At 54.8% G+C, this 14,075-nt stretch overlaps 1 protein-coding gene and 1 pseudogene across 1 annotated transcript; both read right to left on the bottom strand.

Moving 5' to 3' along the window:
- EIF3G (eukaryotic translation initiation factor 3 subunit G) lies at positions 1-4,398 on the bottom strand. The gene is made up of 11 exons (XM_067733832.1): positions 4,296-4,398; positions 4,110-4,156; positions 3,526-3,609; positions 3,326-3,414; positions 3,116-3,175; positions 2,023-2,127; positions 1,744-1,933; positions 910-1,017; positions 660-796; positions 467-573; positions 1-117 (listed from the first exon to the last, which is right to left on the bottom strand). Exons 1-11 carry the CDS (start codon positions 4,313-4,315, stop codon positions 102-104), a joined length of 963 nt encoding a protein of 320 aa, XP_067589933.1. The 5' UTR covers positions 4,316-4,398; the 3' UTR covers positions 1-101.
- Positions 4,399-11,161: 6,763 nt separating this feature from the next.
- Positions 11,162-13,110, bottom strand: LOC137221073 (CAP-Gly domain-containing linker protein 1 pseudogene; annotated as a pseudogene).
- Positions 13,111-14,075: the final 965 nt, after the last annotated feature.

Raw genomic sequence — 14,075 nt, 5'->3', positions numbered from 1 at the left:
TGGTGGAGATCTTTTATTGCCCTCGGAGCCCCCTGCTTCCGGAGGCTGCCCTCTGCCACTGAAGGGTCCCGGGGGCTGGGGGCCGAGCAGCAGCAGCCGGCTTAGTTGGTTGACGGCCTAGAGAGAGAAACACGAGGTGGCTGAGGATGGGAAGTATGGGGGCTTCCGACCCCTAAGGGAATCCCAAGAGCACACCCTACACCCACACCACAGGGAACTCAACGGGGATGAGGGGGACAGGGCAGGACGAGACCGGGTGGCAGCGCAGAGCACACGACGAGCCAGACCGGCGGGAAGGCCCCACCGCGCATGGGCCGTGCGCCCCTCCGTAAGAGGAGAAGGACAGTAAATGACCTGCGCCCCAGGACAGCCTTTGCGGCTGTTAACCTGGCCTGGGACCTGCAGTCAGCCTGAGCGTCTGTGGGCCGTGACACCGTGGGGGGGCGGGGGAAGGCAGGGGTCTCACTTGGCCCACTCGACGTTGAGGATGAGGTGGTCGTAGCCGAAGCCGGACACCCCGGCAATGGCGCGAGCGGCGTCCTCGCGGCGGTGGAAGCTGATGAAGGCAAAGCCCTGGGGGAGGGGGTGGGGTCAGGGACGCTCAAGGCACAACTGGGACCTATGGAGGACCCCTCCCCGCCCCCTGGCCGCCAGCCCACCTTGGACTGGCCGGTGGTCTTGTCCTTTGCCAGGTAGATGCGGGAGATGGAGCCGAAGGGCCGGAAGAGCTCCTGCAGGTCGGTCTCACGAGTGTCCTCGGACAGGTTGGTGACGCGGATGGTGGCATTGTCGTCGGCTGGGCAGGCAAGGAGAGGCATCTGTAAGGGGCCGGCCCCACCCGCGGGATAATCACAGGGTGCAGGGAGGTGCCCGCCCGCCGGCCCAGTGCCAGGGTGCTCGCCACCTCACCTCTGCGGTTGGGCTGCATGGATTCCCCGCGGCGGCTGGCTCCATCCCGCAGGCTCGGAGGCACATACTTCCCTGTCTTGTTCTGAGTGGCCGGCACAGGCTCCAGCTCTGGAGACCAAAAGCAAGGCCCAGTCAGGCCTCCCCGGCACAGACCTGCCCCAGGATGCTGGCGGCTCCAGCCACGGCCCCGCCCAAGCACCATCTGTCAAACCACAGGTGATCGGTTGATTCCTTCAAAGCCTCGTGGTCACGACTTAAAGGTCATATGCAGGAAGCTGACACCACCTCAACACCCTGCCGGCGGCACAGGAAGAGCAAGAGAACCCACAGGGGTTGACAGCAATGTCCAGCCTCACAACACATGGGAAGACAGGTACACAGGGTTAGGGACAGCCCCCAGGTACCTGCCCCTGGGCAGGTGACAAGTGGCTGCTCACCTGGGTGAGTCTGCTCCTTGGTGTGGGCGTGCAAACACAGTGCACTCAAGTCAGGAAACTCACAGACACATCCGGGGAACAACCGTCTCCCCACCACTCACGGTGTATGTAGTCACACACGCGGCCGTGCCCACGAGCGGCTCTCACGGCCCCCAGTGAGGAGAGTCAGGTGACATCACCAGCAGTCAGAGCACCCACCTGCCAGTCTCTCTCACACAAACGAACGTGGCCTGTGGTCACAGCCTTGCAGTGCGGACACTGTTGTGTGGGAGACGACAGCCCCAGCAGTGGCGGTCCCGTTCAGACACCAGGTGACGACCCACGACTCTCCCAGAGGCGCACACAATCCCTGTCCTCCACCCCACAGCCTGCCAGCCGCATCCCCGGGCCCTGGCACCTCCGGGCAGCTTCTCCTTCTCGCCAGTGGACAGGCCCAGCTGCTCGGCCAGCTCCTTCTGCATGGGCCCCAGTGTGTCCTTGTAGGGGCAGCGGGTGGTCCAGTGGTCGCCCTTGCAGATGCGGCAGGACACAATCTTCTGGCCCTTGAGCTTGTTCATCGGGTCCTCCTCTTCCTGGCAGTTCAGATCCTGGTGGGGCAGGTCAGAGCAGCTCAGACTGGGCTGGCACAACCCCAACACCACCACCACCCTGGCCACCAGCCTCTTGGCCCACTTACCTCTTTGCTGGTGATGAATGTCATGGATACATCATCACTGACAGTGGTGGTGGCCACATTGGGCCCTGGTGGGTCAAACTCTGAGTTCCCAAACTTCTTCCAGTTCTGAGCTCAGGGCGGGATAGGGGACAGGTTAAGGCAAGGACAAATGCGACCCCCTCCACTGGCACCCTAGACTTACAAGCGCCACCTCCAGGGTGTCTGGGCCTTGAACCCCACTCAACACCCTCCCCAAATGCTCCTCAAAGCAGTGGTGATGACAGTTCCTGTTCCCTGAGTGCCTGCCAGGCCCTAGCTTCACACCAGCTCCAGGAGGCAAGGGCAGCTCTCAGCCCCATGTTCCAGATGAGAGAACTGAGGCTCAGGGGGGAAACAGCTCCACAGCCAACAGCTCCTGGTGGGGGCCGTGCAGGTAGCGGACCAGCCCCCACCATGGAGTGATGCGCAGGGGTGTGCAGGGTCACCCAGACTTCCAGGGGCCTTGAGCTAATTAAACAACCTGAACCTCAACTTCCTCCCCTATAAAAAAAGGGACCACAATGCTCCCCACACCTCCCAGGAATGCTACGGGGACTGAATGAGAAAATACTTCCTGCAAAGCACCTGGGTCTAACACAGAGAAAGTACGCCGGGAATTGTGCCACATGTATTTATTGCTATCACTTCTTCTGCTGTGACAGCCACCTGAGGGGAAGGCTTGGCTCTGTTCCTCCTGGTAGACAACCCAAGAGGAGTAAGAATCAAGCCCACCCACTGCTGCACCTGCTGGACTTTTCAGGGCCCCCCACAGACTACAAACAGGCCTCAGTTCTGCTCCAGTAAAACAAGTGCAAACAGTTAAACCCCACTTCTAAAAATAAAGGTACCGGGGAAAAGGATTCCTATTTTTCTCTGAGTCAGCCCTGGAGGCGCCCCCAAGACAGGGGAAGAAGGGTCTTACCTTCCTCCCCTTTCTTTTTTTTTTTATTCTTTTCTATTTTTGGCCACACTACGCGGCATGTGGGCTCTTAGTTCCCCGACCGGGGATTGAAGCCATGTGTCCTGCAGTGGACGCGCAGAGCCCTAACCACTGGACTGCCAGGGAAGTCCTTACCTTCCTTCTTGCCACAGCCTTTGAAGCCTTCCGGGTCTCAATTCTGAAGGTGCGAACAATCTGTAGACAGAAGGGGAGACGTGTGGGCTTCCAGCTCCTCAAGGTTCCTGGGGCCAGGGGATCTTCCTCATCAATGCACCCAACACACATCATTCTCTCCTTGTCCAAATGCCCCCAAGCAAAGGGCACCCACCTCTTCCCCAGCCTCACCTTGAACTTCTTGCCATCCTCATCTATCTTGTACTCAGTCAGTGTCTTGATGTTTCCATTGATGACCTCCTTGGGAGACGGCAGTGGAGCTGGGAGAGGGGAAGACACAAGAGGAACTGAGCCCTGGGGAACGGAGACCAGGCAGGAAGGCGGCTGGGGAGAAGAGGCAGCCCAGGGACGGAGAGGAGTCTGTCACTCACCTCCCGGCAATAGTTCAGGCTCTGGGCTGGTATCCCCGGTGGCCAGAGGGATCCCCTTGAGGAGCTCGCTGGTGACACATTTGTCTGTGAAAGGGAGTGTAGGGAACAGGGATTAGATAAAGAGGCAAGAGCTCCCAAACCGAAATGGAGGGAACTTTGGGATGATGTCCGCACCAAGAGTTGAGAAAGGCGGGACCGAGGGCAGACGACTGGCCAGGAAGTGTCCTGGGATAGCCGTCTGGGGACACGAAGCTGGCTGTAGCAACTTCCAGCAATGGCAAGCATAGGGGATCCCTGGCACCCGGGCGCTAGTACAAAGGCAGGAGGGAGGCTGTTACAACTTCCTCCCCGGAGAAGGGGAGCAGCTGTGCTGGGATCAAGGATTTGGGCGGTGGCATGGGAGGAAGAGGTGAACGTCCGGAATTGGAGATAGGCTGGCCCGGATAAGGATGGCGCGGGGCAGGGGCTGGCCGTGAGGGGAGATGCAGGGTCAGACGGCGGTGCCAGGGTGGGGGATTGGAACAGGCAGCAGTGACGGCCTGGAGGGCTGGCTGTGGTGATCGGGGGCGACAGGGCAGACTCACCGTCCTCTCCCTCCTCTTCCACCTGATCGGCCCAACTGGGCTTCGAACTGCGGGGACAAGTTGGCCAGGAGGAGGGCTGGATGAGGCGCGGCCCGGCTCCCGCGGCCTCGGCGCATCCAGATTCTATAATACCCCCTAGAACGCCCAGTCCGCCTCCCAAGCCTCCCTCCATGACCCCAGACTCACTCAAAGTCTCCGGTCGGCATTGGGACACCTTCCCCACGCAGCCCAAGCCTGGGCCAAAGACCGGAAGTGGGAGGAGCACGAGACTTCCGATTCCGCTGCCTAGAGCAGCCCAACCGCTGTGCCCCACAGCGCCACCGTACGGACGGAGGTAGAGGCGCCGGCTGTGTGAGAGGTTGGGAGCTGGTACCCTGCTAGGTAGCTAAATAGAAGCGTATCTCATTTACGTTTTTTAAAAAATTAAAAATTAATAATAACAACAAAGCTCAGTTATTGAGCTTTCACTGTTTGCAGGAACTGTGGGGAGAAATTATTATTTCCATTTTGCAGCTGAAGAAACCAAGGCTCGTCTTCCTTGTCTGGAAAGAGATTTCCTGATTCAAATGATCAAGATGTCGTGGCTCCCTCAACCATTCTTCCTCCTTTAGTAACTTTTTTTTTTTTTCAGCTGCGCCACGGGGCTTACAGGATCTTAGTTCCCCAATCAGGGATCAAACCCGGGTCCCCTGAAGTGGAAGCGCAGAGTCCTAACCACTGGACCACCAGGGAATTCACAGTAACATTCTTGGCTCCCTGGAATGATCTTTTCCATTTACTTGTTTACTGTCCAGCTCTCCCTCTAGAGCATGCATTCTCAATGGGAGTGATATGGCTCCCAAGAGGGCCAAAACTAATTCTTGGGTGGCGAAAACAAAACAAAACAGAACAAAAAAACCTTAGACATGACAATGGCTTGTGGCCCTCCAAAGCCAACCCTCCCTGACAAAATCTTATTCCTAAACATTTAATTTCTGTTGTTAGGGAGAAATTAAATGTAATTAGATTAAAACTGATTTAAATTAAAGATAATTCTATTTTTCTCCTATAGAGAGGCAATAATGAAAAAAATAGTGAAAACTGCTGTAGACTGCTGCAGAAAGCAGACATCTGCCTGTTTCATTCATCTCTGGGTCCCCAGCACCCACAGGGTATCTGAACTTAGTGCTCAATTAATGGGCATTTGGGATGGGGGAGGAACCATATTATAAAGGACTTTTTAAACTAGACTAAAGAGCATAGGCTCTTTATCCTGCAGGCTGCGGGGTGTGGGTGAGGTCTCTGACATGTTTTGAGTGGTGACCCAATGTGACCAGATTTTCTTGTGAGAAAGGTTATTCTGGAAGCCTGTAGAGGATAGAGTGGAAAGGAATAAATTAGCAGGAGTCCAGGAAGGAGGCTGGGAAAGTAAGTAAATAAAGAGGATGGTTGGGAATTCCCTGGCATGCAGTAGTTAGGACTTCAAGCTTCCATTGCAGAGGTCACAGGTTCGATCCCTAGTTAGAGAACTAAGATCCTGCAAGCCATGCAGCACCACAAAAAAAAAAAAAAAAAAAAAAAAAAGACAGAAAGAAAGAGAGTGTCCACACAGAAGAAACTATTATAAAGTTTGTACAGAGAACCTATAAACATTTGTGCAAACTCACTCAAGTTTACTCCAAGGAATGCAAAATCCAAACAATGTAGCAGATGGGCAAAACTGTAAAAGATGTATCTTACCCAATGGTAGCAAAGATGTAGAGGAAAAGACACTCCGACGCTTTGTTATTCCGTGAAATTATGCAAATCCTTTGGATGGAATATTGACAACACCTGCTAAAACTTAAATGCACATATGTATTTTCCTTTGAACTAGCTAATAACTCAACCTGTGAGAAAAACTTGTAAATGTATGCAAAGATGTGAGAATAAGCTATCCGGGCAGTATTGTTTATGATAACAAAAACTAGCAACGCCTATCTGTCCGTTCATGGGGCTGTTTAAATAGATTAAGACATGCTATGCTGTAATCTATTAAATGTTATGCAGTCTTTAAGGAAGTAGATCCCTTTGTGGTCATGTTAAAAAATATATCTGAGGGACTTCCCTGGTGGTCAGACGGTTAAGACTCCACGCTTCCAATGCGGGGCACACACGTTCGATCCCTGGTCAGGGAATTAAGATCCCACATTCCAGCACGGTGCGGCCAAAAAAAAAAAAAAAAATATATATATATATATATATATATATATATATATGATAAGGAGAGAAAGCAAGATATAAAATGGCAAATGCTATAGGAAACAATTTTGTAAATCTTTAATAGCACATATATATGTAAATATATGCAAACTATTTTTGGAAAAGAAATATCAAACTGTTGCTAAGGGATGTTTTGAGAGGAAGCCATTAGGAAGGAAAAGCTTATTTTCGGATTTTTCTGTTGTATTTAAAATTTTTATCATGTGATGTTTTTTGGTTTAAATACAAACACATACATAACTATAAAATTATACTTTGTATATTAATATATAGCACACATTCATGTAATACATGCGAGATGTAACATATAAATGTATTTTAATATGTTTTTCACATCCAGGAACTTGCACTTCTTCTTCCAGGACTGGCCCAAGGAAATACACATCCAAGTGCACTAAATTATCTGTAAGAAAGTGTCCAGCACAGTGTGGCTTAAAGGATTGGAAAATTGAAAGCTGCACAACCATCATGATTAAGGGATTAGCTAAATGTCGCCCCACTCATATGAGCACCACCCCTTGAGGGAAAACTGTGCCCATTTCTGGCTGCCCAGAAGGACGTTAACCACTAAACACTGATGCTTCTGGGTGTTTCAGTTTGGCCTCATCTTTACAGGCATACTTCGTTTCACTGCGCTTTGCAGATTTTTTTTTACCAGTTGAACGTTTGTGGGAACCGTGTGTTGTCAGATAATGGTTAGCATTTTTAGCAATATTTTTAAATTAAGGGTTTTTAAAAATATTTATTTATTTGGCTGCATCAGGTCTTAGTTGCGGCACACGGGATCTTCCTCGCTGCGGTGCGCGGGCTTCTCTCTAGTTGTGGCACAAGGGCTCTAGAGCACATGGGCTCAGTAGTTGTGGCGCCAGGGCTTAATTGTCCCATAGCATGTGGGATATTAGTTCCCCAACCAGGGATCGAACTTGCATGCCTTGTATTGGAAGGCAGATTTCTAACCACTAGACCACCAAGGAAGTCCCTAAGATTTATTTTTTTTTTAGACATAATGCTATCGTGCACTTAATAGACTACAGTACAGTGTAAATGTGACTTTTATATGTACTGGAAAACCAAAGAAAAAACGGTGACTCATGATATTCTCTTTATTGATTGATCCATTGATTGATTTTTTTTTTTTTTTTTGCGGTACGCGGGCCTCTCACTGTTGTGGCCTCTCCCGTTGCGGAGCACAGGCTCCGGATGCGCAGGCTCAGTGGCCATGGCTCACGGGCCCAGCTGCTCCGCGGCATGTGGGATCTTCCCGGACCGGGGCACGAACCCATGTCCCCTGCATCGGCAGGCGTACTCTCAACCACTGCTCCACCAGGGAAGCCCCCATTGATTGATTTTGATATTTGCTTTACTGCAGTGGTTCACGACCAAATCTGCAATATCTCTGAGGTATGCATGTACTTCCTTTTCAGTATTCTTTCTGTATGGAATACTTTTTCTTTTCTCTTTCTTTCTTTCTTTCTTTCTTTCTTTTTTTTTTTTTGGCTGCACTGTGCGGCATGCGGGATCTTAGTTCCCCGACCGAGGATCGAACCCGTGCCCCCTGCAGTGGAAGCGTGGAGTCTTAACCACTGGACCACCAGGGAAGTCCCTGGAACACTTTTTCTTAAATATCAAGTGTGTATTATTTTTTTCTAAAAATCAGGAATTTTCCAAGGAATAATATGCCCAGGGAAGCATAGGGCAGTGGGGAGAAGCCTGAGTCCAAGACTGAAAGGAAAAACGTCCCCGAGCCCTTCTTTTGGTCCTTTTCATGGCACAAACATTCTTTCCACATCCAGAATCTCCACAGGACAGCAGCCAAGACAAGGGCAGAAGCAACCCCTGCAAAAGGCATGAGGAGGAGAGCGTGGACATGCGGGGTGTGCCATCCCTTGGAAATTCAGCAGCAGCTTCGGGGACTCACTGGATGTCCACGTGGAATTCCACTTCTCAGTATTCTTCAGAAGAGCCACAAATACACGTCCACAAAAGACCACGCATTAGAGTGTGTACATAGCAGATTTAGTCACAATGGCCAAAACTGGGAACAATTTGAATTCGTTTCTGCCATAACAAAATACCACAGATTGAATGGCTTATAAACAACAGCATTTTATTTTCTCACAGTTCTGGAGGCTGGGGATCTGAGATCAAAATGTCGTTCTGTGGCCTCTCTCCCTGGCTTGTGGATGGCTGTTTTCTCCCTGTGCCTTCACATCCTCCTTATAAGGACACCAGTCATATTGGTTTGGGCCCGCCCTAATGACCTCATTTTACTTATCTTTTTTTTTTTTTTTTTTTTTTTGCGGGCCTGTCACTGCCGTGGCTCCTCCCATCGCGGAGCACAGGCTCCGGACGCACAGGCTCAGGGACCATGGCCCACGGGCCCAGACACTCTGCGGCATGTGGGATCTTCCCGGACCGGGACACGAACCCGCGTCCCCTGCATCGGCAGGTGGACTCTCAACCACTGCGCCACCAGGGAAGCCCTACTTATCTATTTTTTAAAATATAGTTAAGTATAGTTGATTTACAGTATTGTGTTAATTTCAGGTGTACAGCAAAGAGAGAGGGAGAGAGGGAGGGAGAGAGGGAGGGAGAGAGGGAGAGGGGCAGAGGAGGGGGACTCCCTCCCCCTCCCATCCTCTCCCCACTGCTTTCTCTTCTTTCTGCTTCAACAACAACCAGGCGCCTTTTAGATCAGCCCTGAAGTCAACGTTGATGCTTGGACGGCCTGACCTCCCCGCTGACCTCCAGCCCGGGACCACCGCTGGGAGTTGAGGTCTGCGGGGCCCTGGGCGGCGGGCTGCACAGGCACCTCCTCTGATGCCCAATCTCTCCTTGCTTACGAGGCAGCTGCCAGCTACCCTCCCTGACTCCCCAAGAATTTGAGCCTTTTTAATATGTGTCGATAATGCCATGAGCTACTATTTAACTTTTCCACGAGGACCCATCTCCCGAAATGCAGTGGTTTTCAGCCTTGGCTGCACTAGAGAACCCCCAGGGAAGGGAGAGACGTCTCTCCCTCTCTCCCTCTCCCTCTCCCTCTGGGGTGATGCCCGATGAGCTCAGATGCACAGGTGACCTCCCCATCCCCTCTCTGTGCCTTGCGTGGTGGCTGGGCCTTCTCGCTGTGGCCCGGGCACAGCCTTGACATTCAGACATCAGGTCCTGCATGGACACTTGTGTTTGGTCCATACCGCGTGTGGCTGCAGTCTGTGCTTCTCCCGTTTCGCATCTTCAGTAGATGGGGGCTGTGCGTGAGCCCTTCATCCTCCCCGCAGACACCACTGGTGCTCGCTCGGCCTTGCGGGGGATGCGGGGGGCACCGGGGACAGTCCTGTGTCCCCGCCTTCTTGGGCTGCACACAGGCTACGTTGGTCCTGTGGTGACTGGGGGCTCCCAGGAGAACCCCACCACAGAACCGAAGAGGTGGCCCCGGAGAAGGGGACGTATGCCTGGGGCCGGGCCTCACCAGCGAGCCACGGGCCACCTGCAGCAACAGGTGTCTCACCATCCAGGCGCTGGGTGTTCGGGCGCCGTGGGGATGAGCTGCTGTCTGCATGGCAGCCGAGTTTGTCTTGTTGAGCCCGGGGAGGCCCCTTGGTGACTCCTGGAGAGGCTGGCCGCATTTCTTCCTGCCCTTGGCCTTAGAACCCATCACGGTTCATGCCCTTTCTGGTTCCAAAAGGACCTGTGTTTATAAAGACCACGTGTTAGGACAGCACCAAAGTGTCTAGAAATCCGGGCCAGGAGGAGGAGGGAGGGGGATTGGCTGTGCCCGCCAGCGGCCTGAGAGCCCTGCCCACCCGCAGAGACCTGGTCCGACTCCAGGAGAACTGCGCGATCCTCGGGGAGCTGGTGAGGCTGCAGGCCCTGAAGTCCCACCTGCTGGGGTTCCGCACGCATGCCGATTACGTGCTGGAGGTGAACGTGGCCAAGACCAGCCAGGTGGTGGCCACTGTCCTAGGTAAACCCGCCTCTCCCTGAGTCCCAGTGGGGACGGGGTCAGGTGGACCTTGACCGGACGTGGTGCTGCCTGAGACCCACTGTGTCAGCCTGGGGGTCACCTTCCCAGACCCTTCATTCTGCCTCGAGGGGTGCGGGGTGGGAGGCGGCTGGGGGACCGCCCCGGGGACGTAGCCGAGCCTCTCCCCTCCGCCCACAGATGAGCTGGCCCAGGAGCTGAAGCCCCTCGGGGAGCCAGGAGCTGAAGCCCCTCGGGGAGCCAGGAGCGGCCGTGATCCTGGAGCTAAAGAAGGCCAAGTGCCAGAGGCGGGGCCTGCACTTTGACGGCCCCATCAACGCCTGGGACCTGCGCTACTACATGAACCAGGGGGAGGAGACGCGCTACCGCGTGGACCAAACCTGCTCAAGGAGTACTTCCCCATGCAGGCGGTCACGCGCGGGCTGCTGGGCATCTCCCAGGAGCTGCTGGGGCTGACCTTCGACCTGGAGGAGGGCGCCAACGTGTGGCACGAAGGCGTGAGGCTCTACATGGTCCGGGATGCGGCCTCGGGCAAGGTCCTCCATCGACAAGTTCTACCTGGACCTCTACGTCGGTGCGTGCGTGGGGGAACCTGCCGGCCATGGGCTGGGGCTCCTCTGCAGAAGCTGGGCCTCACCCCGCGTCCCTCCCCAGGGAAGGGAAGTCCAAATTTGTATTGTTTGTGTTTTTTTTTTAATATTTATTTATTTGGCTGCATCGGGTCTTAGTTGCGGCGCACAGTCTTCTCTCTAGTTGTGGCACACGGGCTCCAGAGCGCCCGGACTTGGTTGCCCCTCGGCACGTGGGATATCAGTTCCCAGATCAGGGATCAAACCCGCGTCTCCACTACTCGGTCTCCAGTTTTGAGCTCTGTTTCTCCTTTCTTGATTGAGCCGGCCTCCGAAAGATTGGAAATAGATTCCCTGGTGGTTTTTGTAAGGTTGCTGGTCTGAGGCGTAGCTGAAGGTTCCTTTGCGGTTGGCTGGGGCGATTTATGGGGAATATTTGAGGGGGTGGCTGGGGAAGAGGACACCGTGCTGGCTGTCAAAGTGGACAGAGGCGAAGTCGCTCTGGAAGCATGAGTTGTCTGCAGGCCGTCCGCTTCGTCTTCTGCCTGTACCTTCCTCGTCAACTTTGAAGGTCCCGTGAATATGCCCCTTAAAGGCTCACACTGGAAATACCGAATTCCTGCCACTGAACCATCGCTCTTGCCTGTGGGTTCATCTAAAACGATCCCGGCCCATTGGCCTGGTGCGAACTGGGTTTCTCCCAGGAACTCGATAAATCCAGGCTTATTCCCATTCACCCAAACTCGCTCCCCAACTTGAAAATCATCCACAAACTCCTCTTGTGTCTCAGCAGACGGCCTGCTTCAGCCTGCAGCCGGGCTGCCTGCAGCAGGATGGGAGCCGCCAGATCGCCATCGCGGCCACGGTGGCCAACTTCACCAGGCCCACGCCCGACCCGCCCTCCCTACTGCAGCACGATGAGCTGGAGACCTACTTCCACGAGTTCCGGCAGGCGATGCACCTGCTCTGCTCCCAGGTCGGTGCGGGCGCAGAGCTGCAGGCAGGGGGCGGGGAGGGCCCGGGCGCCCGTGGTCCTCAGGCAGGCCCTCGCCACGGGATTCTTCCGCTGATGTCACCCCGCACGTGGGTCAGCTTCCATCATCAAACCCCACGTACTCGGTGCGTAAACAATGGAAATGGATGTCCTCGAGGTTCTGGAGGCAGGAAGACCCAGATCAAGGTGTCAGGGCTAGTTCCCTACATGTTAAATACATGTACTCAAGAGTTGCCTTTAAAAAAGACAAAAGAAAGGAACTGTTGCCTGCAAGTCTGGTGACAGCCGGTGATGAGAACCAGAGGGAAGGCTCTGGGGCCGGGAACGCCGCGCCCAGTGAGGCCCTGGGGCTGCTGCCAGTCTCGGTGGAGGCTCAGCAAGTCCCAGTGACTTCCCCACCTGGGGCCCCCAGCTGAGCGGCTGGGCCCAGGACCCACTGCTCGCTCAGTCTTCCTGCGGTCAGCCCTCCGTCCCGAGAGCGATGCTGTCACAGGCTGCACCGGAGCACGTGGGGACAGTTCACTGAGCTGTGCAGCCGTCACTACTGCCATGTTTTGGACCATTTCCATCACCCCAAATATGTCCCTCACGCCCTTAGCTATCACTCCTTCCCCTCACCAGCCCCTGACAACCAGGAACCCACTCGCTGACTCTGTGGATCTGCCTGTTCTGGACGTTTCTCCTCAGTGGTGTCACACCCTGTGTGTCCTTCTGTGTCTGGCTTCTCTCGCTGAGCATCGTGTTCTCAAGGTCCATCCATGTGGCAGCGAGTGTCAGGGCTTCACCCCTCTGCGTGGCTGAGGGACGTCCCCGTGTGTGGAGGGACATCTTATTACTAGTATGTTTATGAGCAGATGGTTTTGACTTTGAAGTTCAGTCTATTAACTGTTTTCTTGCACCTTTTGTGTCCTATGGAAGAAATCCTTCTCTAACCCGAGGCACTAAGAGTTTCTTCTAAATTTTCTGCCTAGAAGTTTTGTAGTCAAGCTTTTCATTTTGTTGTTGTCCACTGTGGTGGAGTGTTTTCTGTGGTGTGAGGCTGGGGGTCACCCTCTGTCACCACGTTGTCGCCACCGATCCCCACGCGGTCACATGTGATATGCGTTTCTGTTTAGAGACACCTGGTCTGATAGCAGTTGTTGATTCACTCACGGCGGGGCTGTAACCCTCGCCTAAAGGAAGTTCATCTAACACACGCACTGTCCCCGTGAGCATGTCACCGCCCTCCTGCACTTGGGACACCGGCCAACACTTCAGCTCTATGGTCGGAGCCGTGTTGAGCAGAGAAATCACCCCGAAAACACAAAAATGCACACATCGGGGCATTCAGCAGACCGAGAGAAGGACGCTTGTTTGCAGTTGGGGCTGGAACCAGAAGTTGGGGGTCGAGTGACCCAGGAGTGAGGAGGCAGCGTCTGCCCTGTTCCCTGGAGCCTGGGAAGGACATGCCGGGGTCACTGGGCTCGTGTGGACCCACACCTGCCGGGCCTGGGTTCCAGCCGCACTGCATCAGGCGCCGTGTCTTCAGGAAGAATTTCAGGCACAAGAGGAACAACGAGTACCTGCCAACGGCCGCCATCCGGATCCTCTGTGTCTGCGCCTTTGCCTCCTGGGCGCGGGGCTTTGGCTGGAGACTGTTGGCTCCGTGGGTGGGGAGGGGGCACAGTGACCCGCAGGACGGCTGCCTCTCTGCCTCACTGTGTCCCGGGCAGGTCTGTGGTCCAGGGTAGGGCCCTTCTGCAGCTCCACAGGCCGCTTTGCAGGCCGAGTTCGCCACAGGGAGCGGGACTTCGTGGAGGCACCTTCGCAGACGCTGGAGAACGGGGTGTGGGAGGTGGAGCCGCTGCTCAGGATGTCCCAGCACCACCGCACGGGCAGCGCCGTGCCCCAGGAGCTTCTGGACAAGCTCACCAAGTCCAGCAGGCCAACCCAGGTGCGGCCAGGCCGAGGGAAGGGAAGGGGGCTCCCGGACCGCCCGGCTGGAAAGCATGGCCTGGACGCAGAGCCAGCTCCTGGCCCCGTCTCCTTCCTCCTGCATGGAGGCTGGGGGGCAATGGGAGACTGACGAGTGTGGCGTCTGCCTTCACCCCCTCCCTCCTCTCTGGGCTGAGCCCTGCGGCCCCATGGGGTCCCAGTGGGCCCAGTCCCCCAGGGCCCGTCCCTTCAGGTCCTCCCAGCTG

The sequence above is a fragment of the Pseudorca crassidens genome, chromosome 3 (genome assembly GCF_039906515.1).
Source record: "Pseudorca crassidens isolate mPseCra1 chromosome 3, mPseCra1.hap1, whole genome shotgun sequence".
Taxonomy (NCBI): Eukaryota; Metazoa; Chordata; class Mammalia; order Artiodactyla; family Delphinidae; genus Pseudorca; species Pseudorca crassidens.
The sequence above is the reverse complement of the archived record's forward strand: the minus strand, read 5'-3'. Positions and strand labels throughout refer to the sequence as shown.

Bases quoted from the DNA above. Each gene is read 5' to 3' on its own strand.
- EIF3G (XM_067733832.1), bottom strand. From the start codon at position 4,315: ATGCCGACCGGAGACTTTGA. The intron at 3,610-4,109 runs GTGAGTCTGCCC...TCCCTTTCACAG, and splicing joins GGAAGAGGAGGGAGAGGACG to ACAAATGTGTCACCAGCGAG. The intron at 3,415-3,525 runs GTGAGTGACAGA...CCCCTCTCCCAG, and splicing joins GCCTGAACTATTGCCGGGAG to CTCCACTGCCGTCTCCCAAG.